The sequence below is a fragment of the Talpa occidentalis genome, unplaced genomic scaffold, assembly GCF_014898055.3.
Source record: "Talpa occidentalis isolate TD23 unplaced genomic scaffold, MPIMG_talOcc4v2.1 talOcc4.16, whole genome shotgun sequence".
Lineage (NCBI taxonomy): Eukaryota > Metazoa > Chordata > Mammalia > Eulipotyphla > Talpidae > Talpa > Talpa occidentalis.
Genome location: NW_023601653.1, coordinates 75,086,645 through 75,109,449, shown reverse-complemented (window position 1 = coordinate 75,109,449; position 22,805 = coordinate 75,086,645). Strand labels below are relative to the sequence as shown.

Below are 22,805 nucleotides of genomic sequence, written 5' to 3'. Positions count from 1 at the left end.
TGCGAAAGTGAAACCAGTAAGGTGGGTGGCTACACAACCTTGTAAACAGTCTTTATCCTTCCTGCCCTTGGGAAAACAAAATTAAAAAAAAAATAAACAACAAAATCCAAACCCAAACCAAACAAGAAACCCAAAACTGCAACATGCTGTCCAGAAAAATATCAAACCACAAAACGAAAGGGCGCTCCACAGAAGCTCAGCACCACCTCGCTCTGCCCTTCTGCCCTGAGCTGGCTGCGCGGCCCTGGCAGCAGTACCAGCTCCTCCTTGCCCTGATGCTGGCCCGGCTGCGGGTCTGGAGCTCCGCGTGGCTGAGCCAGGGGATCCCGCGCAGGTGGCAGAGGTGGGGGGCCCGGTGTGAAGCGGCCACGCTACTTCCCTTCGCCCACCTCGCCCCCTCACCCACTTGCTTCCGGCCCCAGCCCCTGCCACTGCCCCCTCGCCGCGCCCTCCTCCCTCTGCGGTGGGCCTGGGTCCTCGCTGGAGTCCCGCCTCTGCTTCCTTCTGCAAATCCACAGGGCCCTGGCTCTATGGAGACAGTGAGGCTCATACAGAATATGTGCAAAATGATTTTTTTTTACAAGCAAAGTTGAAAGACACCCGTTTGACATAGGGTCCTTTTGGTGAGGGCTACCGCAGGAAGCTGAGGTTCTCTGTCATGCACGGAGGCGGCCGCCGGTTCCTGGCGCAGGGCCTGAAATACAACGGGAGGGCAGGCAGGCGACTCCTCTTGCTCGGCCTCCCTGACTCTTGCACCTCCTCCTCACCACTCTACCTCTGTGGACACAAACTGGGGTTGCTGCTTTTCATCCCCCCGAAAAGCTGACGCTCCGCACCACCCAACTCTGCGTCTTGTCCCAACGAAATGAATGAAGACGCTGTTCCGGTTAACTCCAGGTCACGAGAACAGTGAGGCACTTCTGAAACGAACCCATTAGGAACATTGAAACAAATAAAAAACCCAGCATCTCCCCAGCCCTGGCCACTACAGGCTGCTGACGCAGGCTCTGCTGTCCTGGAATCCCTCCTCGCTCTTCCGACACTCCAGGCTGGGCGCACAGGTCTCGTCCTCTCCGCCCCCTGCTCTGTCCTGCCCGGGGTCCCTGCAGTTAACAAAAGGTAATAGGGTGCCGTTGGGGCTCTGCTGGGTGCCCCCGCTGAGGATGTTGTCGGCCGCGTTCTCCATCTCCTCTATTGTCATGTCGCAGGCGTCAGCCAGCTCCTGGGTGGTGACCTCGATAAACTTGGGATCTTGAGCAAACTGCCCCAGTCCTTCTGAAATCAAGACCTGCAGAGGGGTGGGGGCAGAGGGCCATGGAGAAGAACCAAAGAGGAGAATTATTCCTGGAACTCAGTGCTTTTCCTTGGGGCTGCCTCAAGGGGATTCTGACAGTGACCTCAGGGAGCACGTAAGTGCATGCGTGTATGCGCAGCGCACACAAGTGTGTATGTGCAATACGTGCACGGGCACGGGCATATGCACGCTGGCAGGTGCATTCACATGTGTATATATGAACATGTGTGTGTATGCACATGTGTGCAGCACATGCTACGGGAGAAGAGTAGGTATAGGGTTGTTGTGGAGGCCCGGGCTGGTAGGGAGATGTTTGGGGGTGCCCCCAGTTACCAAACACATGACACCGTGGCTCCCAGAGGGCCTGAGGGACATTGCTGGGCTGTCTTGCAGGCAGGACCTGGCCTACCCTGTCTTTTCTCCTCCCTGGTATCTAGATGCCCCATATAATCCATCCCAAGAAACGTTCACTCTCTTTTGGTGAAATTGCCAACCGTGCCTCTGCCCTCTGCCAGCAGGCTGCCTTTCTGGGGACTAGGGTTCTGGGGTGTGACTGTGCCAAACACTGCAATGCACCTGCCCTTTCTGCTCCGAGGTGCTTGCGGGTCGTTCTAAAGCTTCTCCCCCTTCCCGGCAGCTGCGGGGAGGTGAGGGCCAGAGTGTGAAGCCGGGACACTCTTCTCCCCATTGTGCTTACCTTGCTCTGCAGCCCCCGTTACTTTCTACCTCCTCACCTGCTGAATTTTTCTTCCTGCTCCCCCCGCTTGCTGGCACGTTACTACACGTTTGCTATCAGCCTACCTTTTCCACAAAGCGAGCTGTGAGAGCAGAACCCTATTTTTTGGTTGTATCCCTGCACTTTGAACAGCGCTGCATGTGGGACTCGCTCAGTAGGGATTTGGGAAGTGAATGAAGCGTAGCCAAGGCCCAGTGCAGCATCCCAGAGCTTCAGCATTAGCCAGCACCAGGCTGACTCCCACCGCCCGCACAGCAGCCTGAAGACTGCACGGGCGTGTCTCTGCTTGCCTGTATCCAGGCATGGGGGCTCACTTCTTTACGGGGAAGCTGTCCTCAAGGGCTCTTCTGGAAAAGCCCTCCGGCAATGAGCTGAGACCCCCCCCCACTGCCTGCACGCTGATCTAGCCACTTCAGTCCCGCACGCGAGACCTCATGCCCCAGCCATGAGGACCCTGGCAAGTCCAAAACGGCATCAGAGCCTCTTAGGAGATCACCTCGCCAGCTTCCCTAGGTCCCTCCACCAGCTCTTGTATGCAGTGGCTTACAGGGACCTTGCCAACCTGATTGTCCTCCTTTGGGACAGTCTGTCAAAAGTCCCCTAACATGGGGTGCCAGGATTGCACCAGATATTCGACTAGGGTGGAGCAGAGGGGAACAGAGAGAGCTCCTGCTCTGGGCTGTGGTCTCCGCCCTGGCTGTGCATCATCACAGGGCTTTAACAATATCCATTTGATTTGTCCCAGGTTGCCAAAGCTCCCCAGGTGATTCCAATGAGCAACCAGGCTGGAGAACCACAGGTGCTGACTCTGTACAAATGCAGCCTGAGCACACGCCTGATCTGGAGCAGGCACAGAACACCCCTGGCTTGTGCAAAGGAGCTCCTTGGGGTTCCCTGGCCCATGGCAGGGAATTACTGCCCAGAAGCTTCCTCCTCCCTCTGCATCAGGCTCAGCCCTAACAGAAGCCAAGAGCATCTTCTGTCATCTGAATTTTCCGCATTCCACGCCTTCCTTATGCAGGCCTGAGAGTGTGGGCCTTTCTGGCCAAGACACTTGGCATCCAATCCATCTGGGCAAGAACCAGTCCCTCCCTCCTCAATTGTCCATGCAAAGTGCTCCAGCTGCCCTCGGCTTTTCCTGCCCGCCTGTGAGGGGCTCAGCGTCACTTACCGCTTCCACCAGACTGCTGGCGCTGCCGTGGAACTGCCGCCCCGGAGCCCCGGCCTGGCTGGGCACACTGAGGGACACGGGCCGGGTTCTCCGGATGGCGCTGCTGCCTCCCCCGCAGGGAGTAGGCTCCCCAGCCCAGGAGCCGCAGTGGATGGACGGGAAGCTGCTGTTGAGTTTCTCGCTGGACTCGGCCCCCTCCAGCCGCAGGGTGGGGATGGGCTTGGGGGGCCAGCCTCGGTTGCCGGGTGTGGCAGGGGGGGTGGCACATGGCCTGGGGAACGTGGTGGGGGAATGGCTTCTCTGGAGGAGGGGGCTCAGGCCCGCCACTGCCAATGCCTGCAGAGACACGAGAAGCACGAGTTAGGGGAGCAGTCAGCCCTAGCAGAGACAGGCCTCTGTTCTCTTAACAGGTATTGTTTCCAGCAAGTTCTACCTGCTGGAAATACCCACTACCATGGCTTTCACCACCTCATCAAACCCAGGGTAAGTTTCAACCATTCTGAAACATTTTGTGATCATTGTAGTCTCCAGTGACTTCTTCCTCCCCTAAATTCAGGGAGCTGCACTCGTGCAGATCAAGGCCATGTGCGTTGTAGCACCACCGTGTCACCTGCCAGCTCTGTGAGCTTTGCTTTTGGTTTCCTCACCTGTAGACGCAGATAGAATGACACCAGCGTCATCTCCTACCTGCCTCGCAAGGTTGACGTGTGTTCAAGTGAAATAAGGTCTGTGCATCATAAAGGGTAGACCAAGCCAGTACTAACCACGAACATGTTCACAATTAGGGTCATTAGTGATGCTCTGATCATCTCGAGCTCAGCTTGTCTCTGAACCACTGTTAGAATCTGATGCTGCACAGTAATTCAACTACGACACCCTGTGTCTTCGGCTTACAACTGTGCTTGAGTGTCCTAGGGGTCATGGCCCTCCCCCCCTCCCCCCGCCTTAGCTGCCTTGGCTGATGTGCTGTGTCTGTGGGAGAGGGACACTGGGGTGGGGGCAAAGCCAGGCCAAGGAGGCAGAGAGGAGGAACACCGCCGTGTGGGTTGGAGGGGCACAGCAAAGGCACCGTGGGGAGAACATTAATGGAGTTTCTTGCCTTCAAGCATAAGAACAGATGGGTGACAGTAACTTCTAGAAATCTCTTAAAATAGCCCACACAGTGCCCCTAGCCGGCCACCCTCCCCTGCCCACTGCTCTTGATGGTTCTCAGTTTGGGGTCCTTGGGTCTCTGGGGACCTGAGGAAAGTGTAAAGCTATGGTAAGTATTCCAGAAAGTTCCTTGGAAATCTTATGAATTCAGGCAATGCCACACAGACTAAGCAAAACATATTTCTTTGAACTGAAATAAAATTAACTTAGCCGAGCCACACTGGCCATCAGAGCTGATCACACACTTCAGCACTTGTTTGCCTTTGGGTATTAAAAAAGTCACTCCAAGCAGAGGCCTGTGGTAAAGGACTACACAATGAATGAGATGAAAAGATTGGAAGACTCCGGCTACACCCTAATTTGTTTGGAGGAAAGTGAGTGGTCTTAGATCATTCTTTAAAATTTCCATTGGTTCTGAGATACCAAGAACACGTTTCGTATTGGTGACTTGGGGAATCAGCCATGCCAGAGATATTTCATCTGTTCAATCTCCCGGGACCTGTTTTCACTAGGGGGTGACCAAGACCTGTCCAAAAGTGTGGCCTACCTGATGATGAACCAGGTGCAAGGGCAGAACTGTCTTCTGAGAGATGTCTCCCCCTTGGTTCTTCTGTCGCTTCAGACATTCCAGGTGGAAGGAGGCCCTTCGACCTGCAAGGACAGCCAAAGAACTGGAATGAGGGCAGGAAAAGACACAGTCTACAATGGCTCCTACGCAGGTGGGGGCAAGGAACAGTGATGGTGACTACAGACATGTGCCTCCTCTTTACCCTCCTTCTTTCTCTGAGATATATCATGCAGCATATGTCCGTGTCCCATCCCAGCACGCCCTGTCCTCGGAGTTCTTTCTCCTTGTTTAGGAAATGCCCAGCCCACTGTGTGGGGTGTTTGAGGCTGGCCACATGGTTTCTCAGTCATCCCCAAGTGCCTGGCCAGTGTCATCTCAGGATGACCACTTGCCGGCAACCTCTGGATAGTGCGGTGTGTGTGTTTACCTAGCGAGGAGGAACGGAGGAAACCCTTCTTTGGAGATTGCCGGACATCTCTCTTGTCCTCCTCTGGGGGTGTCAATTGTCGATTTTCATCATCCTGATAGGAGAACCTGAAATAGATAACTCATACGGCTTGTTTCTGGAGGCCAAGGAGTGCCACCCCATCGTGGCCCCATGGTATTAGCTGTTACCCCGGAAAATGGTTTGCTTTTTTCCTTAGTGAAGGAAGCCCCCACTTTGTGAGTTTATAAAAGTTTGGGGGGAGGTCATCCCAGGAAATTCAGCCTTGCTTTGTGGCACAAGAGATGACTTCCAGCTCCACCCTTACAGAGTGTCTGCCATCAGCCTTGGGACACTCTTGTGTCAAAATTGGTGAGAAAAGTGGGAAAAAAAAGTTCCAGACCCACAAGGCTTATTCAAGGAATGGCCTAGGCTCCCTGGTTTGCATATGCTGACGCTGTTTACCTGGACTGCTCCTAACTTAGCCCAAACATATCCCTCACCCCCTTATTTCTCCCTGCCATTCCACCATCATGAATATAGAAGCAGTTGCCTACAACAAAAATAAAACCATCCATCAGCAAACAGCAGGGCTGTGAGGGACCTCAGGGGCTTTTCATTAATGGCTTCTAAACCTTGTTGAGTGAGTCTCACTATAAGAGACAGGGTTTACGTAGTCCCTACAGACACAGGCAGGCTAGAGGTCAGGAGCCACGCTTACCTTGCTTAGATGTGTCTCTGTGGCCGTAGTTTCTATTCTACTTTAGCCTGTCCTGTCGCATTAGGAAAGTTGGTGGCCACTCACTAGGCTGATTTCACAGTCCCTGGGCTGGGGGCAGGTGGTGGGGTGGGGGTTCGGCAGCAGCAGTCTAAGAAACCCGCTGCATCTTATGAGGCCCGGACAGGCCCTGCTCCTGGCAGGCTGACCTCTGAATGTGTAGAGTCAGGGAACTTTTTGAATGAAAACCTCCAAACCTTTCATTTTCAACTTGGTAAGCGCTCCTTTTGAAAATTTTCTTCTTAGCTAAATAGCACCCACTCTGTTTGACCTTGTGCCTGGAACCTGTTATGATCTCCTTGGCCTTGACCTTCTCTGAATGTCTGTGCCCCTCATTTACATCTCCATGTCCTCTGTCTCTTCTGAGACCCTCCTAGCTTCCTCACTAGTTTGGAAATCTCCATGCTGAGGGCAATTTGTTCATGTGCTGGATGCACCAAACACTCAAGAGGAGCCCAATGGAGCAATGCAGATGCTTTTACTGCTTTCCAGATGTGTGGCTGTGTGTTAATTTCCATTCTCTAAAAATAAATTTAGAGAATGGACAACTCTCTCTCTTTCCCCAGAATGTCATTTCTTAAGGCACTTCAGATACTTCTTATGGTTTTATATTTCATATATGTGTGTGTGTGTGTGTGTGTGTGTGTGTGTATTCATATGTTTTGGGGCATTTGGGTTGTGTGTGTGTGTGTATCTATCTATCTATCTATCTATCTATCTATCTATCTATCTATCTATTTCCTATGTTTTGTTGAGTCAGAAAAGTAGAAGGTTTGTCACCTCCCCACCCCATTTTGCTGATGGGGACACAAAGGCAAGGAAGGTAACAGATTTGTTAAGAGTCATTGGTCTTGACTATGATTTTCATATTTTTCCTTACTTTCTAGATTCTTCTTCTTACAGTAAGAGAAAAGGAGAGGGCCCTACTCTTCCAACACTATTTCCGGAGACAAAAGCACTGAAGGCCAGGAAGCTGTGTTGGGACTGGATACTGTGTGGGCTCCCCATACTTCCTTGGCCTGGGGACCCTCCCCTAACACCCCATCCAGCCACACATTCCTTTTCTTCAAACATCTAAAGGACTTTCAGTATAGCTAGAATTGTACATCTCAGCTTTTTGAATGTCAGTCAGTCATAAATGCATTTTATAAGAAGCCCACACATCAAAACTGGCATTTCAGTAATGTTTCACCAACTCATACGTTCGTGGCTTTGTCTGATGTTTTCTATTGTTTCATTCTGTCCTCTTCTATGTCATGTGATGCTATTCTTTGAAAAATGCTGGTCAACTACTTACAATAGCTAAGATATGGAAACAACCCTAATGCCCCAAAACATATGACTAGATCAAGAAGATGTGGAATACTACTCAGATCAAAGGAGATAAACTCATACCATTTGCGGCAACACGGAGGGAGCTGGAAGAAATTATGCTCGTGAAATATGTCAGAAGAAAAAAGATAAACATTGGTTGGTTTCATTTATAGGTGGGCCATAGAGAAACCGAACAAAGGGTCAGGAAAAAAGACAACACTTGCAAGCTGACCATAGATCTGAGGCCTGCAGCAGGAGAAGGGGAGGGAGAGGCATCAAAACAGGGGAGGGAGAGCACCTGGGGCTGTGGTGATGGGTCACGGGTGCTGTGGTGTTGGGAGAACCGTGGGGACTACACCTGAGGGGAGAAGCCAAATACTGTCAAAAATGAACAACGTTCATAAAGAAAATAAATGAACTTAATTAAAAGACACTTACATAAACTTAATTCAATAATTAAAACTTAATTAAATAAGCATAATAAGGATAATAAAAATAAATGTACTTAAAACCGCTGGTCCTAACTGACTATAGCAGCCACAACTTCCTACTGGATGCAGCTCTGCAGTTAAAAACCCCCACAGCGCCCTCTGCTGGGGAGCTTAGTAGACGTCATTTCAGGAACACTTGTCACCTTGTGAACACAGGTATGTGCGTATTGAGTTTCACTCTAAAATGCATTCATGACTTGTTGCGGTCAAAAAAAAAAAACTCATTTATATATATAAAAAAGTTTAAGAAACAAAGTTTTAAGCTTTTCTGAAAGCGCTGTAAGGTGAGGACGGCTCGAGCTCGGCAGGTGACTGTGTGTGTGTGTGTGTGTGTGTGTGTGTGTGTGTGGGAGGGTCTCCCCCTCCTGATGAGGGGACAGGGGTTCTCCTGACATGTGATCTCCCCCCCGCCCCCACATCACACCCAGAGGAGGGGCTTTGGGGACCTGTACCCCCACCCCCCATACTGGCCTGGGGTGGAAAGCAGCAGAGCTCACATTTCTGTGGAGACCAAGCTGGGCTCGCTGCAGTACTCGGCATCTTCAGTCATCTTCACTTCATAGGTGTCCTCTGGAGAGGCCTCCGGACACACCATGGCGAGCTGGCTCTCCCGGGAGTGGCACCTAAAATGTCCAAGATGGAGAAAGACATCAGCGACAGCAGCAACAGATGAAAGGAGGCATTGAAGGTAGAAAGGGTCTGCTTTGAAGAGGGTGCTGGGCTGTGCTCCATGGGGGGGGTGGCGGTGGCTGGGATAGGATCCCCTCCTCTCTTCTGCAGTCAGCTGGGCCTCGGGGCATTCACTGGGCAGAGGTGAGAGAGCAAAAGCACAGAGAAACCTCACAGAGAGGGCTTTGTTCTCTTGAGGGGGGAGCGCGCTGGAGGCCCTGTTGAGTCTGAGGCCCTCGGAGCTTGAGGGCCCTCCACCCCCCAGGATGTGCCTTGGACTGGACTGTGTCCCTCTGAGCCAGGGTTCTCTGCTCACTTGTTCATGTGGTCTTTAGCTCTGGCCTAGAAGCTCCCCCTTCCCTTCCCATGCCTAGCTGGACACTCTCCAGCTTTCTTCCTCTGGACCCTGAAAGCTGAGGCCCAATTTCTCCCCAGATCCATGCGGGCACCAGGGAATCATGCTGGTTTATCCTCTCAGAACTGAGTGCTGGGTCAGTGTCCCCCACTTGGACTCGGGACCTGTGAACCACTCAGGAATGAGGGGGCCCAAACAGAAGGCTGCCCACCCCACAGTCTGAAAGGCAGATGAGGTTTCGAAGTCTCTCGATGGGTGGGGTGAGGGAGGGGCTTTGGCAAGATGCAATGGGATGAGCATCATGGCAGGCAGCCCACTCTACTTCTGGGGGACTGCTGCGTGCAGGAGTGCTGGCTCATTCCCAGCAAAAGCAAGGTCAGTGCAGGAGCCACCCCCGCCTTAGCCAGGAGCTTCAACAAGAAGGACAAGGCCCCAGGACTCGGCCTGGCTACAGTGTTCTTTACTCAGGTCCCTGCCCCTAGCACTGTTTTCACCCTGTGACGGGAAGGGGAGCTGATGTTTAGTGAGCACGTACTATGTGCTCGGCGCTGTGCACTATATTTCATTGGTACACGTGTCTGTGGTGAGAAGCAAAGTTTCTCTTACCTCCTCTCTAAATACCAGTCTCCTCTTCCTGAATACAGGGCAAAGTTTATGATGAAAATACCCGTTGAGGGAGGCACTTGTTTATACTGAGAAGTTAATGATGGACACAAAGAGCCTTCCTTAAGGAGATGTTTTGATAAGATGCACTGGGGGTAAATGGTACTGGTTCTGGAAGGTTGTACATGAGGAGTAAGAGGGGGCAGCAGAGAAGGGAGGGGTGTGGTTAGTCACTTAAACATTGATACTCTCCTCTGCAAAACCTGCTTTTTAGATCAGTGCCCCCAATCCGGTGCGAGCACACTGCCCTATGCATAGCAGGCATCAATAAGTCTCCCAAGGGGAAGGATTCACCCAACAATGCCTTTGGGTGGTGTGACCAGTTAATTTCCCAGAGGGTAAGGCAGGCAGATGGCCAGTTTGCTTGCCTGTCCTCAGACACCTTTAAATGCCCAGTCCTGCAGGCTCCCAATTGGTCCCTTGGACGTGGGTGTCACGAGGGGAAGTGAAATTCAGTGGACAGATAGACTGCCTCCTGGGATGAAAGCACACTCACACTTCTCAGTTGTTTTCTGAGCTGCAGGGAAGGAAAGGAGATCTTCCCAAGAACCTGGGGTGCTGGGGTCTGCCTGGCCTGCTAGGGGCAGCTGTCCTGCTCTGCAAGAGCAGCTCCATGAAGGATGAAAAGGCGGCGGCAAGCCCTTCCCACCACCTCCACCCCAGCCTGGCCCCGGAGCTGCTGGCATGAGCAGGGAGAGAGCCTTGAGGGCCGGGCCACGCTAAGGCCCAGAGCTCAGATGCGGCACCTACCGTCCCAGCACATCATAGCAATGCATCCTGGAGCACCAGCGAGTGGAGGAAGGAGAAGAGAGTGAGTCAGGGGGTGGGAGATGCTGTCAAAACTGCTGGGCATTGCCCCGCATTGGGGCAGCATGGGCAAGCCCTGCAGAGAGGGCCTCCTGCCACCCAAATGCCCCTCCCGGCAGGTTGGAGAGGGTGTCAGAGGAGGGAGCGCCACCAAGCCCACCTCAACTGGGTGAGAGGCCCTTGGGCAGAGGCTTTGGCAGGCCAGAGGAAGGGTGTCTGTTGTAAAGGACTTGTTACCTGCTGGAAACACCAATACAAACAGCTGCGGCACAGGGCCTGGGGGCTCTGCTCCCTACCGGGCTGACTAGCAGCAGGGAGGGCCTGGCTGGAGGCACCTCAGGGGGACAAGCAGCCACATCCTTTAATCAAGGGTGGGACCCGGGAGTCTGTATTCACCTTGCTCTCTTGCTTGAGTCTGGGGGGCAGCCTCCGGCCCAGCTGAGGGGTGCGGTCTATCTCTCTCCGCCCCCCGCCCCCCACCACAATGCTGCTGGGCTGGAGTCCATGAGGCCCTGTGTACTGCTCCCTCCCACTTACCTCTTGGAGTTGAGCTTCCACATGGCCTCCTGCACCCGGATGGCAGGGGACAAGGGGGGCGCATGGCCCTCCACGGTGCTGACGGCGCTGGGGTAGCCGGAGGGGCGGGGGAAGCGGCCCAGGGCAGTGTTGTTGGCATTGTTGATGTTGGCGTTGGAGCCGGTAGACGAGTAGCTGCTGGGGGTGAAGGTGGAGTCCACCAGTTTTTCGTGGGAGGGCGACCCCGTGTCGCCTGGGCTGTTGCCCGCCTTGTTGATGTGCAGCGGGCGCTGGGTGGTGAAGGTCTGGGGGAAGGCGCTCCGGCTGTCGCTTTGGTAGTAGCTGACGTGGTTGCCAAACAGGCCACCGGCCCTCTGCGGGAGAGACAGGAGGGTGGAGGTGGGTGGAGACCCCCCAGCAGCCCGAGAGCACAGCCACGCCCGAGCACTCACGAACCCCCAGGCTGGCTCTGAGGTTCAGGGATGGGTCTGAGCTGCAGCCATTTATGTGGCCAGTGTGAGGCACCCCAAGGGCTGAGGGGTGGGGAAAGGGACCAGGAGATTCTAACAAGATTAAAAAAAAAAGGGGGGAATGCACTGGCTCACCAAACTAGGAACTGCATTGGCCAAAAAGGTTTAAAAATAAAGGTGACGAACTTACAACATCAATTTATACCATGGCCTCTTTTCTTCTAAGAGGTTCTTAGAGGCTTTGAATCAGGGACCAATGTTTCCTCCGGCTGTCTCCCCTTGACATCAGAATGTCCCTGAGCTCTGGGGTCTCGCTAAAAGGGCATGAAGCCGTGCCATGTCCCTGAGGCCACTCATTATGAACATTTTGTAGTGATGAGAATGCGGATGGTGGCGACAGGACGGCCACAGTCAGGTTCCCTGACATTCCGCAGTCTAGGATCTGAGCAGGGGCTTGGGGGAGGTGAGGGCAGGGCCCTGGTGCATTTATGGTGCAGCTGGAGAAGGACTTTGAGCCATGAGTGGCGAGAGCTGGCCATCACAGTTTTGGTACTGGGGCACAGTGGGGTTTAGTTTCACTGCAACTGCAGGTTACCTCCATATCCAGGAAAGGACAGAGAGGGCTGGAGGGGACTTTTGTGACTGGAGGGCACACGGAAGACAATGGCCACGTGGTGCCAGCCCTCTGCTGCCATGTGGGAAGCCAAGCCCAATATTGCCAGATCTGACTTTTTCAGAGAAGCCAGATGTCCACGTTTTTATTTGAAGGTGCCAGACTTTTAAATGTTGGCAAACAACAGGTCAGCAGATCAGATGTGGCGACCTCGGGGCCATTCCATGCAGAAGTTCCTCCTAGAACACACAGCTCCTTCCCTCCTTCTCTGAGCCAGTGACTCAGCAAGTGGCCACGTTGGGTGACCCTTGCTAGAGGTGGGGTGAGACTTGGAAATGGTGGATATGTTAGGGGGAAAAGGCTGTCCCAAAGCAAATTCCATACAGGCTTTGTGGACTCCACCCCCACCCCAGGTCAAAGCCAAAGACACTGGGAACTCCAAATCCCATCACCACCCAAGGGAAGGTGGCTGGGACCTGAGGGTGGGGTTCAGCAGCCAGGTGGATACAAAAGGCAGATACGTGGGCTTTGGGGGCTCTCCATTTTGGCTCTCCGGCAGCTCGCAGCGTCCGGCCAGCTCGGAGAGTGACTTTGGGTTTCCAGGTCGTCGGATCGGGTAGGACGCATTAAAGACTTTATTTCCCTATTTTCTCCCTGAGTTGTACATTTTCCTTATTTCTTTTTCTCTTGTAAATAAACCTTTTATTAACCTTTTGTGTGTGTCTGTAGTAGAGTATTCATAAGTCCCTTTAAAGCGCGCGGGTGAGGCCCCACAGCCAGGAACCCGTTCAATATCGGGGTTGCTCTATAACAGAGAGATGAGAAAACAGCCAAGCAGCGGAGTTTGGCACCTACCAGGGAGCTCTGCCACTCTCCCCGGGGTTTTTGCAGGGTCTAACCCACCTCTTGCTTCCCGATGATCCCTGCCTGGGCTGAGACAGCGCATCCACCTACCCTGAAGATGTCGTCTTCAGAGGCAGCAGACACGGCCTCCTTCATGGCCTTGTCCAGCTCCTCCTCAGCGGTCAGGTCTCCAGAGATGGCCCGTCGGATCTCTGGCCCGATGTCATGCAGCGTGCGCAAGCCAGCCTGGAAACCAGGGGCAGTGAGGGTCTGGCGCCCAGCCTCCACCGCCCAGCCCTGTCGGCCCTCTGCGAGGAAGGCGCGGCATGTATGTGCATGTCAACCAGGGTGGGCATCGTGGTCCTGGTGGGCCCCAAGATGGAGATGTGCACTGGTCCGCCCAGGAAGATGAAGGCACATTTGGAAGGACTGTCACGGGAACCTCAGCAGAGCTCCAGAGAGCTCTGGGGGCCCAAGCGGTGAGACTGTGGCGGTCAGTGTGCGTGTGCGTGTGCATGTGCATGTGTGTGAGACACACAACAGGAGGGAAAGGAGTAATCATCTCTTCTTGAGCTGCCCTCCCCAAAGGCCTAAACCTTCAGCCCCTCCTGCAGGGACGGGCCTCCAGCTCACAGGCGAGAGACTCAGCCCCTGGACAGAGGATGGACGGGGGTGCAGGCCTTCCCGGGCGGTGTGGCCCCCTCGTCCCTCACCTGCAGGGACAGGGCATTCCTCTGCGAGGGCTTGCCCACGAGGCCCTGCTCTTTGCGCTTCTTGAATTTCCGGAAATACTCCTGGATCAGGAACGTAGCGTAAAACTTGCCAACTGTGACCTCGTCATCTGAGCCGGACAAGGAGAGGAGAGGAAATTGGAGGCAAGCAGGTGAATTCAGTTTGGGCTTCATTAATTATTTCCCAGCATCCACACTTTCTTAAATTGTTTCAGTTTCATTTTTGGATTTCATTCATATGGTTTAGAGAGACAAATACATAAAAAAGTATAGAGTGAAAAGTCTCTCCCCCCCTTCTAAGAATTTTTTTTTTTTTTTTAATAGAGGCATGTTTTTATTTATTTGTTTGTTTGTTTGTTTTTGTTTATACACGCATGGGTACAGTCAGAAGCGCGGGAGGGTGAGAGAATTCACCAGAGCCAGAGCAGGGAGCAGGGCAGGCAGAAGGACCGAGGTACACTGCTGAGGGGAGCAGCGGGCGGCAGGAGAGGTCTGCGCGCCATGTGGGACCCTCCTCTGGTGGCCGGGGAGCAGCCGGGGATCGAACCGGCGCCGCAGAGGCCGCGGGCAGCTTCGCAACCCAGCGCTCAACCGCTGCGCCACCGGGGAGGCCCGCCCCCCTTCTAGCTAGTTACCCCCCCAATCGATAATAACATCTTTGTCGGTATCTAGGGTATTTCTCCAGAGATTCTTTATGCAAATGCTCTTACAAATAAGCAAATACATTCTTATCTCTTTTTTGGAACAGAAAATAAATAGCCTGTTGTCCAAAATACTTCCCACCTTGCTTAAAAAAAACAACAGGAGCCCAGGTGCCCCTGGTGGCATCAGAGGTTAAGATGCACTATAAAGCTATCAGCAGCCACTTCAGCACCAGTTCAATTCCCGGCCAGGGAGCTACTCACATGGTGCAGCAGACCTCTCCTGACTCACCAGCTGCTCCCCTCGGCAGTGTATTTCAGTAGATCTGCCTGTTCTGCTCCCCACTCTGCTTTGGTGAATCCTCTCACCTCCCGCACCTCTGGCCTGTACCCCAGTTCTTGTGTGCATAAATAAAATAAATCTTTAAACAAATAAGCAAGCAAAAAACTCTTCTGGCATAATTGTGTCTAAGCATTTATATTTTGAAAACATCTGATTTTTAGGGGCATTGTAAAGCACTTGCTGTATGGGTTTGGGTTTAACAGGGCTAGGAAACAATGACCTAGGAAGGACAAAACGAATTTCCATAAAGGGGATCTCAGAAGAATCTCAAGATTCTCCTTGCAGGATCCTGTTATTTCCTACAGCAATCAGCCCGGGGTCTAAGGGAAATCTATACTGTGCAGACTTTCCTTGAATGTTCTGGGAAGTCTCTGAGCACCAAGGGCCTCGAATGGCCCCATCTGTGAAATGCAGGACTGGACCAGATTTCCACCATGCAGACTGTTCTGGAGTTTGTGACGTGCATTCCATTCTAGTCTCTTTTAACAGAGGAAGGGTCTGGAGAAAGCAAGCCTCCTGCAGGCCCAGTGGACTTAGGAACACATGTCAGGACAGAGTGCACGTTTCCATGGTGCCAGAGCTGGAGGACAGGGCTGAGAAACCAGGCTAGCCCGCAAGTGCCCAGGGGGCAGAGAGGGGAGTGCTTACCACCTGCAGGGGGCACTACTTGGTCCAGCAGCTTCATGCTGGTCCGCTTCCAGATCTTCTTTATTATGGCCCGCAACTCCTCATTGGCTTGTTCCAGGTTCCCTGCGGGAGGGAGATGCAAAGTTAAAAATGGTCATCGGTCCCTTGGAACCTGCCTCAGGTCTCTGTTCCTCTGAGTAGTAGAAGCCATGCCTGGTGGCATTAGCCCCACAGATAGCCCTGGACTCCTGACCTACAGAACTGTGAACTTATGACCGGTGTCATTTTAAGTCCCAAAGGTGGTGCAATTTGTCATGCAGCAACAGGAAACCAGTCCAGGGCATGTTTCTGCCAAGAGAGGGCAGATGGAGTGACACAGTGTCCAGGGCACTGGTGTGTGACTTGAAATACACCCTATGCTCCTGGGGAACAGCCCCCTCATTGTAGCCCAGCAGGAAGGATAGAGAGCCAGTGACAGCCTCCTGATCCTTGTCCCCTGATCCAAATAATGCCTGAAGCCACGGACAACTCCTGGGCATCCCAGATATGGGGGCAGCTAGTTCCCTTTGTGGTTAAGGTACTTGTTTTCAGACATGTGAAATTCTATATAACATGTATATGTTAATTACATAATGCTAACAGTAAATTATATGATGCTAATTATACCAATTAATAGCATGTTCAAACCAACCTGAGACGGGTTGAATAGTGCCCCCTCCCCCAACCCATGTCTGCCTGGAACCTCAGCAACTGACCTTAGCTGGACGCAGGGTCATTGCAGGTGTGATGAACTAAGATGGGGTTGTGCTAGTATAGGATACAGAAGGAAGTATGATGGTAAGAAGAGGAGAGATGCAGAGAGACACACAGGCAAGAGGCCTGTGAAGATGAAGGCAGAGCCTGGAGCAAGCAACCAACTGGGGATGCCCAGCGCAGCAGGCAGATGCTCGAGAGGGGCGGGGACAGACCCTCAGAGCCTCAGGGGGGGACCAACCCAGCCACGTTGATGGTGGACTTCTGGAGCTAAGTTTCTGTTGTTTTAAGCACCCCTTTGGTAATAATTTGTTACGGCAGGCCTGGGCAACAAATACAGCTTCCAAAAGGGTCTTCCACATTCTGTGAGCCTTAATTTATTCTCACAACGATCCAAGTAACTGTAGAATGTCACTAACCACTGTTTTCTGTCATCTAAGTATTTTAAAATATCTTCCTTCTATATTCCAAAGGTTGGTTTGATTTGGCCTGGTCCTCTGAAGTAGGTGTTAAATTTTAATTCCTGCCACTCTCCAAAGTCTTAAGGGTGAGGACTGATGTAAGGTTTAATCTTCACAAGTTTTGTTTTCTCACATCTCTTTCTAGTGGCTTCTAAGAACTTGCTTTATCTTCTCAGTTGAACACATTCGAGGGGGGCTTCTCTGTGATGAATTTCCACCCTGAGTTGGCACTGCTGGGCTATTTTAGTTATTCTCTTAACAAAGTTTTTATTTGGTGGTGATATGAGGATTTAACATGAGATCTACTACCTAACAGGATTTTAAGTGGCCGATGCAGCATCGGGACCCAGGGGCAATGTAGGACCTGTGTTTGATTTGAAAGATTTCTTTCATTCTTGATTTGAATGGAGTCCCCATGTAGCTGACTTCTCCCCTCTTCTCTGCAATTCTGCTTCTTGGAGAAAGGCTATGTGTGTTGGATTCCTTTAGATCAGCTCCCTTGGCGCTCTTACCAGCTGCTGGTGCCCTTTAGTCACCTGGCCTCTGGCTTGCTCTGCCTGTGCATCTTCAGCAGCTGAGTCCTGGCCTCGCTTGTCCCTCCATGGAATGCAAACTTATAGCCCCCACTTACAAAGAGCTTTAAGCTTTGTAGCCTCTTCCTCTGAGTAGTCATTCTATCTTCTCTCCTTGGAAAAGAAACATTTCCTCCTGCACATAAATGTACTACTAATCGCTGCAGGAAAACAGAAAAGTAAAATAAGTAAAGTCAAGTCACAGCTGACTCCACTCTCAGTGTTGACATGACAGCAGCTTTCCATTCCGCTCCAGTGTTGCATACTGAATGTGTATTGAATTTGTTCGGTGTTAGAAACCAGCCTCTTGGTGCCGATTTCAGATGGAGGTACTGCTTTGGTTTCTGAGATTATTTCTCAGTCTTTGCTTTTCTTGAGTTTAGCAGCAGAACTTGAACTGTTTTACTGTTGGAAGATCAGCTCCCGAGTTTACACGATGTCTTGCAAGGCTGGTCCTGTCTGCCTTCATTTCAGATGTTTTATTCTTTTTGGGGAGGATTTACCTGAGAAGGGGTGCTTTTCTGGGTCATTTCCTGAACTGAATTCCCAGGCCATTGTCTTTCTTACTTTACGAGTGAAGAAATGAAATAGAGAGAGTACATAAATGACTCATCCCCAGTTATCAGACACAAGTGGCCCATATCAAGGCCTAGAGCACCCTCCACTGCACCAAAGGAAAACACGGGACTGGCAGCCTGAGCCTCGAAGATCGAAACATGAAAAAGAGGATGAGAAACCATACTCCGTCTCATCTGTGTTTGTCTAATTACTCTACTAGTGGCTCTCAAATTTTGGGTCCCATGTGAGTCATCTATGTAGCTGATCCAAGCTGTAGATTTCCAAGCCCACACTTGGAGGTTCAGTAGATCTGGGCTGGGGCGTGGGACACAACCGCTGTCAATGCTGCGTGTCTTTCAACCTCCACGACAGTGGAAATGCTGTCATATGCCAGATGTTCATGCATGTGGGAGAGTCTTCTTAGGTGCTGTTTGTGCTGCCTTTCCCAGGGCGTGACTCAGAAACAATCATTTCAAAGGACTGAGGATCATCTTAGCCAGGGCTGCTGTTTGCCCAGAGAGTACCTCAGTGCAGGAGCAGAAGGTCTCCCCAGGAAACCTGTCCTGGAAGCGAGGCCTGACAGTGCAGCCCAGGTGAGATCCTAACCCCCACCTGGTGGCTGGCTGAGCACCTTGTGCCCAGGGCAGCCCGCACAACAGTCTGTGATGACTCGACTGTTGTCATCATTTGCCATTACGACTCTTCCCGACAAAGGTCCTTGTTATTGAAAGATCGAGCTGGGCATTTGAAAGACCCACTTGGAGCCAGTGAAATTCCTTTTCATCGGGGCTTGATCCTGCCTCAGGTACCACTTATTTCCTGCTCTTTGAAGCATACCTCATGACTTCAAGATGTCACCAAGAATAATTTCTGGGGTTTGATGAAAAACTAGAGTTCAGAGCCTCCATGCTGGCACAGGGGTTAAAGACACAGCACTGTCAAGCTGTCACCAGCCACTGCGACACGAGTTCTAATCCCCGGCAAGGGGGCTGACCCACATGGCGCAGCAGACCTCTCCTGTCCTGCCCGCTGCTCCCCTCAGCAGTGTATTTCAGTAGATCCAGCTGTTCTGCTCCCCACTCTGTCTCTGGTGAATCCTCTGACTCCCCATACCTCTTGCCTACACTCCAGTTCTTGTAGACATAAATAAATAAATATATTTTTAAAAAAAGTTAGAGCACAGAATAAATAAGCCAGAGTCAAGGAGGCCACTGAAGAAGCAGAGAAAACACGAACAGGCCAGGCCTCGTGACCATCTGGATGAAGGTGGTGGTGGAGACACAGCTGCCATGTGCAGGGCGGAGGCCTAGGAGCACTTTGCAGGTTGCTGGGGCCTCTCTGGCTGGCCTGGCTCTCCCAGGTGACTCTTACCTTCTGTTTTGATCCTCAGGGCTGTCCGGACCAGGGCAAACAAGGTGGCATTGAACATGACTGTCCCGTCGCTGTTCAGAGGCATGTTCATGGAGACCAGGCGCTGCAAGGAGAGAGGGAGCAGTTGTCACCGAAGTGTATTCAAAGCCATTTCTGGGGAGACTTTGGCTCTGTCCTAAGTCCTCACACCTCCCCTCACAGAATAAGGAGGCATGGAATTTGTCCTTACTGGATCTTTGCTTCCCCCAGAAATTACTGCTGGAAGGAATCTTAAACTATAAATGGCTCAGACTGGTTCCTTTAAGACACATAAAATGTTGTCTTCATCCCTTTAATGACCAATGGTCTGGTCAAGGCTACAACACAAAGGCACGCAATAGGCCTCTTGTTTCCTGTATGTTCTGTTTTCCTTGAATTCGTGTCACCCCTTACTTTGCAAGCCACACGGTGAGGGCACAGCTTCCCAAAACCCAGCGGGGGCTGAATCCTCCGGAGCAGGGTCACCACATCTAGGTGCTTGATTCGACCCCTACAAGAGGATGGAGTGGAGGGAAAGGTCAGTCAGAGGTCATGGACTTAGCCAGCAGCCCAGGACACAGGCACCTGTAGCTTAGCTCTATTGCTAACTTGCGCAGAATTGATGATAAACCTTAAAAACCTAAAATCTAAACATATATATATATATATTCTATGTATGTTCATTAGATTTTAATGAGCAATTTTTCATCAGTGTTACATTCAAGGTGGATGGGGTTTTAGTAGTATGATGGAATTCTCAATATGCACTTGCTGTATCAATCAACCATTGATTGATGAGGATGCCCTTGGACTTCCTCGGCAGTTAGGAGTGGAAATTTCCACCTGGTCCTAAATACCTACCTTGTGTACATTCCAGTTATTCCTGATACTAGGATCTCTTATTGTTTTATTCAACTGAAAAGAGCTGATGTGCTGTTCATTTAGCAAAGGTAAGCCTCCTTTCTGCCTGCCCTGACCCTTGACCCTGGCGTCTGGTACAATTCAATTTCCCATTGAGCTGCCCAGTGCTAACCCATCTCCAATTCGTCTGCAGCGATGGCACCTCAATGCTCTCTTTTGGCTTTGAGAACCAGGATTTCCCCCTGGGAACTTACTTGGCTTCTGGATCATACTCTGCCCAGATTCTTTTAAATTCATCCAGATGGTGGGGACCAAGAATTGACCAGTCCCTTGTCAGGTAGTCAAAGTTGTCCATGATGACAGCTACAAAGAGGTTGATGATCTGCAGGGAACAGGAATACAATGAGAAGCTCTAGAAGGGCTTTCCTGTGCACTTGCTCCATGCAGCCACTTTGCCAGCCGGGGCCCATGCATGGTAGAAGCCAGCGTTTCTAAAGACTAGTTTCATTTCAGCATTTAAAACACCAGCCCCTTGGGTCTCTTGAATATGAACTTGACATGGCTCCCCTCAGAACTGCGTGGGATGAATGCTCCATGCAGGCCTGACAGCTTCCTTCCTGCCTTGGGATGCCAAGGAAAGAAGCCACTTTATCCATCATCTTTCCCACTTCTTATCGAAGTGCCCAAAAAAGTGTAAGTTGCCTCTAGGCCTTCAGCACATTGTCCTCTGTCTTTTGGGAAAATGATGCCTCATCCAGGATCAAGTATGGACCAAATAGTTGCTGGTGGAGCTCGCCCTGGGCTTTCTGCCCTTATCCCAGGGTGGCTGGACATTCCTTCTAACTCAGCCTTTCCAACCAGCATCTCTGATGGGGTTGCCCCAGCTAGGACCTGCAGTGACTGTGGGTTCGGCTGCCCAGCAGGTCCATGGCCTGTGGCTGTTAAGTCCCACCTCAGCTTACCAGGAAGGCACAGAGCATGTAGAAGCTGATGAAGTAGAAGACGGCGAAGCTGCTGCCACAGAGCGTCTCCCCTTCCGTGCTATTGCTGGGCTCAGACTCTGGGGCACACTTCTTCCCTGGCATGCAGGCCAGCATGATGTCCTGCCAGGCCTCTCCTGTGGCACATCTGGAGAGAGAGAGCCCAACGCCCATTGGAGCCAATCTAGAACCTCTAGACTCTTCCCTGCCCTGGTCCCTGCCTCCTTCCCTGGAGGGCAATTCTCTGTTGAATTTGATGTTTATTATGCTCTGAATTTATGACACTCAATAAGTATGAAAATGTATAACATTGTTTTGATTGTTTTTAAACTTTATAGAAATGGTGAGAAACTGCACCTTTTCTGCAAACTGGCTCTTTTGCAGACCATGTAAAGTGTTTGGAATTTAGCCAATAGGAGCATTTAGCTGTAGTTCCTTCTTCCTAAATCCTATAGAGGAGTATTCTCTGAATGCACCATTAAAAAAAAATCCATTGACCCTGTTAGGTTTTTCTTTTCTTTTTTGTTATTACAAGTAATGCTGCAGGGCCTCCCTGGTGGTGCAGGCCGTTGAGCGCCACACTATGAAGCTGTCCGCAGCCTCTGCAGCACGGGTTCGATCAGGGAGAATCCCACATGGCACGGTAGACCTCTCCTGTCTCGCCCGCTGCTCCTCTCAGTAGTGTATTTCGTCAGTCTGCCTGTTCTGTTCCCCACTCTGTCTCTGGTGAATCCTCTCACCCTCCCGTGCATTTGGCCTGTACCCCAGTTCTTGTATAAATAAATAAATCTTTAAAAAAAACAACAACAAATAATACTGCAGTCAACATGCAGGTCTCTGTCTGGGATGTCTGCTTAGAAGTAGAGTTGCCCACTGAAGGGAGGTGTGTGCGCATTCTACTAGGCATTGCTTGTTCTCCAAATGTGTGTCCAGTTTACACTCCTGCCACCAAGTGCAAGAAAAGTGCTGCTGCTTTATAGACTTGTCAACTTTTTTTCTTTTCAGTTTTATTGGGTGTAATTGACAAAACTGTAAGAAAAATGTACATCATGATCATACATCATGTACATAGATGTATACATTGCAAAGGATTCCTTCCCCCTAGTCAATTCGCATACCCATCACCTAGTTATCTTTTCTTTTTTGTGTGAGAAACATTTAAATTTTATGCACTGAACAAAGATCAGTTACAGAAGACTGTCATCATTTACAGTCACTGTGTTACACATTAGATCCTCACACCTTATTCATTTTATAGCAAAAGACTATACTTTTTTATCAACTTCTCCCTAACCTCCCCTGAAAACCACTTTTCTACTCTGTTTAGACTTGTTGGCTCTTGGTATTAGTGAATTTTAAAAACTGTTCACGTAATGGATGTGAAATATTTCATTGCTATTTTTTTAAATTTTAATTTAATTTTTTTTAAAAGATTCATCTATGCATGCATACAAGAACAGGGGAACAGGCCAGAGGTGTGGGGGGTGAGAAGATTTACCAGAGACAGAGCGGGGAGCAGAACAGGAAGACCCCCTGAAATACACTGCTGAGGGGAACATCGGTCGAGTCAAGAGAAGTCTGCTGTGAACGTGGGTACCTCCCTGGCCGGGGATTGGACTCGTGCTGCAGTGGCTGTGGATAGCTTCATAGGTTGTGCCTTAACCCCTTGTGCCACCAGGGAGGCCCTCTTAACCATTTTCTTAACATAATTTACTGAATAGTCCATCTTTACCTACTGATATGACACTTGTGAAGTGTGGGTCTCATGTCAGTCTCTTCATTCTATGCCTCTGGTTTACTTCTACCTTGGTACCAAAGGCCCATGCTGTCTTAATCACTATAGTTTAATGGTAAGTCTTGCTCTGTCAATAGTGAGATGTTCCAGTTGTTTTCTTCAAAACTGTTCTGGTTACTTTATTTATTTATTTTTCTTCCATGGACACATTTGAATCAGCTTGTCAAATTCCATGAATAATCCCATTGAGAGTCTTGCTGGAATTGCACTAAAGTATAGATTAACCTGAG

At 50.9% G+C, this 22,805-nt stretch overlaps 1 protein-coding gene across 7 annotated transcripts in view; it reads right to left on the bottom strand.

Moving 5' to 3' along the window:
- Positions 1 to 452: 452 nt before the first annotated feature.
- CACNA1C (calcium voltage-gated channel subunit alpha1 C) overlaps positions 453 to 22,805 on the bottom strand; it is a 561,196-nt gene continuing 538,843 nt past the window's right edge. For all 7 annotated transcript variants that reach the window (XM_054696576.1, XM_054696571.1, XM_054696570.1 and 4 more), the window contains 13 exons: positions 20,763 to 20,928; positions 20,055 to 20,182; positions 19,354 to 19,450; positions 18,922 to 19,024; positions 15,228 to 15,329; positions 13,578 to 13,705; positions 12,976 to 13,110; positions 10,960 to 11,312; positions 8,426 to 8,551; positions 5,349 to 5,455; positions 4,901 to 5,004; positions 3,202 to 3,537; positions 453 to 1,288 (listed from right to left, as the gene is read on the bottom strand). In XM_054696576.1, the coding sequence (XP_054552551.1) occupies positions 986 to 1,288; positions 3,202 to 3,537; positions 4,901 to 5,004; positions 5,349 to 5,455; positions 8,426 to 8,551; positions 10,960 to 11,312; positions 12,976 to 13,110; positions 13,578 to 13,705; positions 15,228 to 15,329; positions 18,922 to 19,024; positions 19,354 to 19,450; positions 20,055 to 20,182; positions 20,763 to 20,928 (2,188 nt within the window). In that variant the 3' untranslated portion in view covers positions 453 to 985. The remainder of the gene's footprint in view (positions 1,289 to 3,201; positions 3,538 to 4,900; positions 5,005 to 5,348; positions 5,456 to 8,425; positions 8,552 to 10,959; positions 11,313 to 12,975; positions 13,111 to 13,577; positions 13,706 to 15,227; positions 15,330 to 18,921; positions 19,025 to 19,353; positions 19,451 to 20,054; positions 20,183 to 20,762; positions 20,929 to 22,805) is intronic.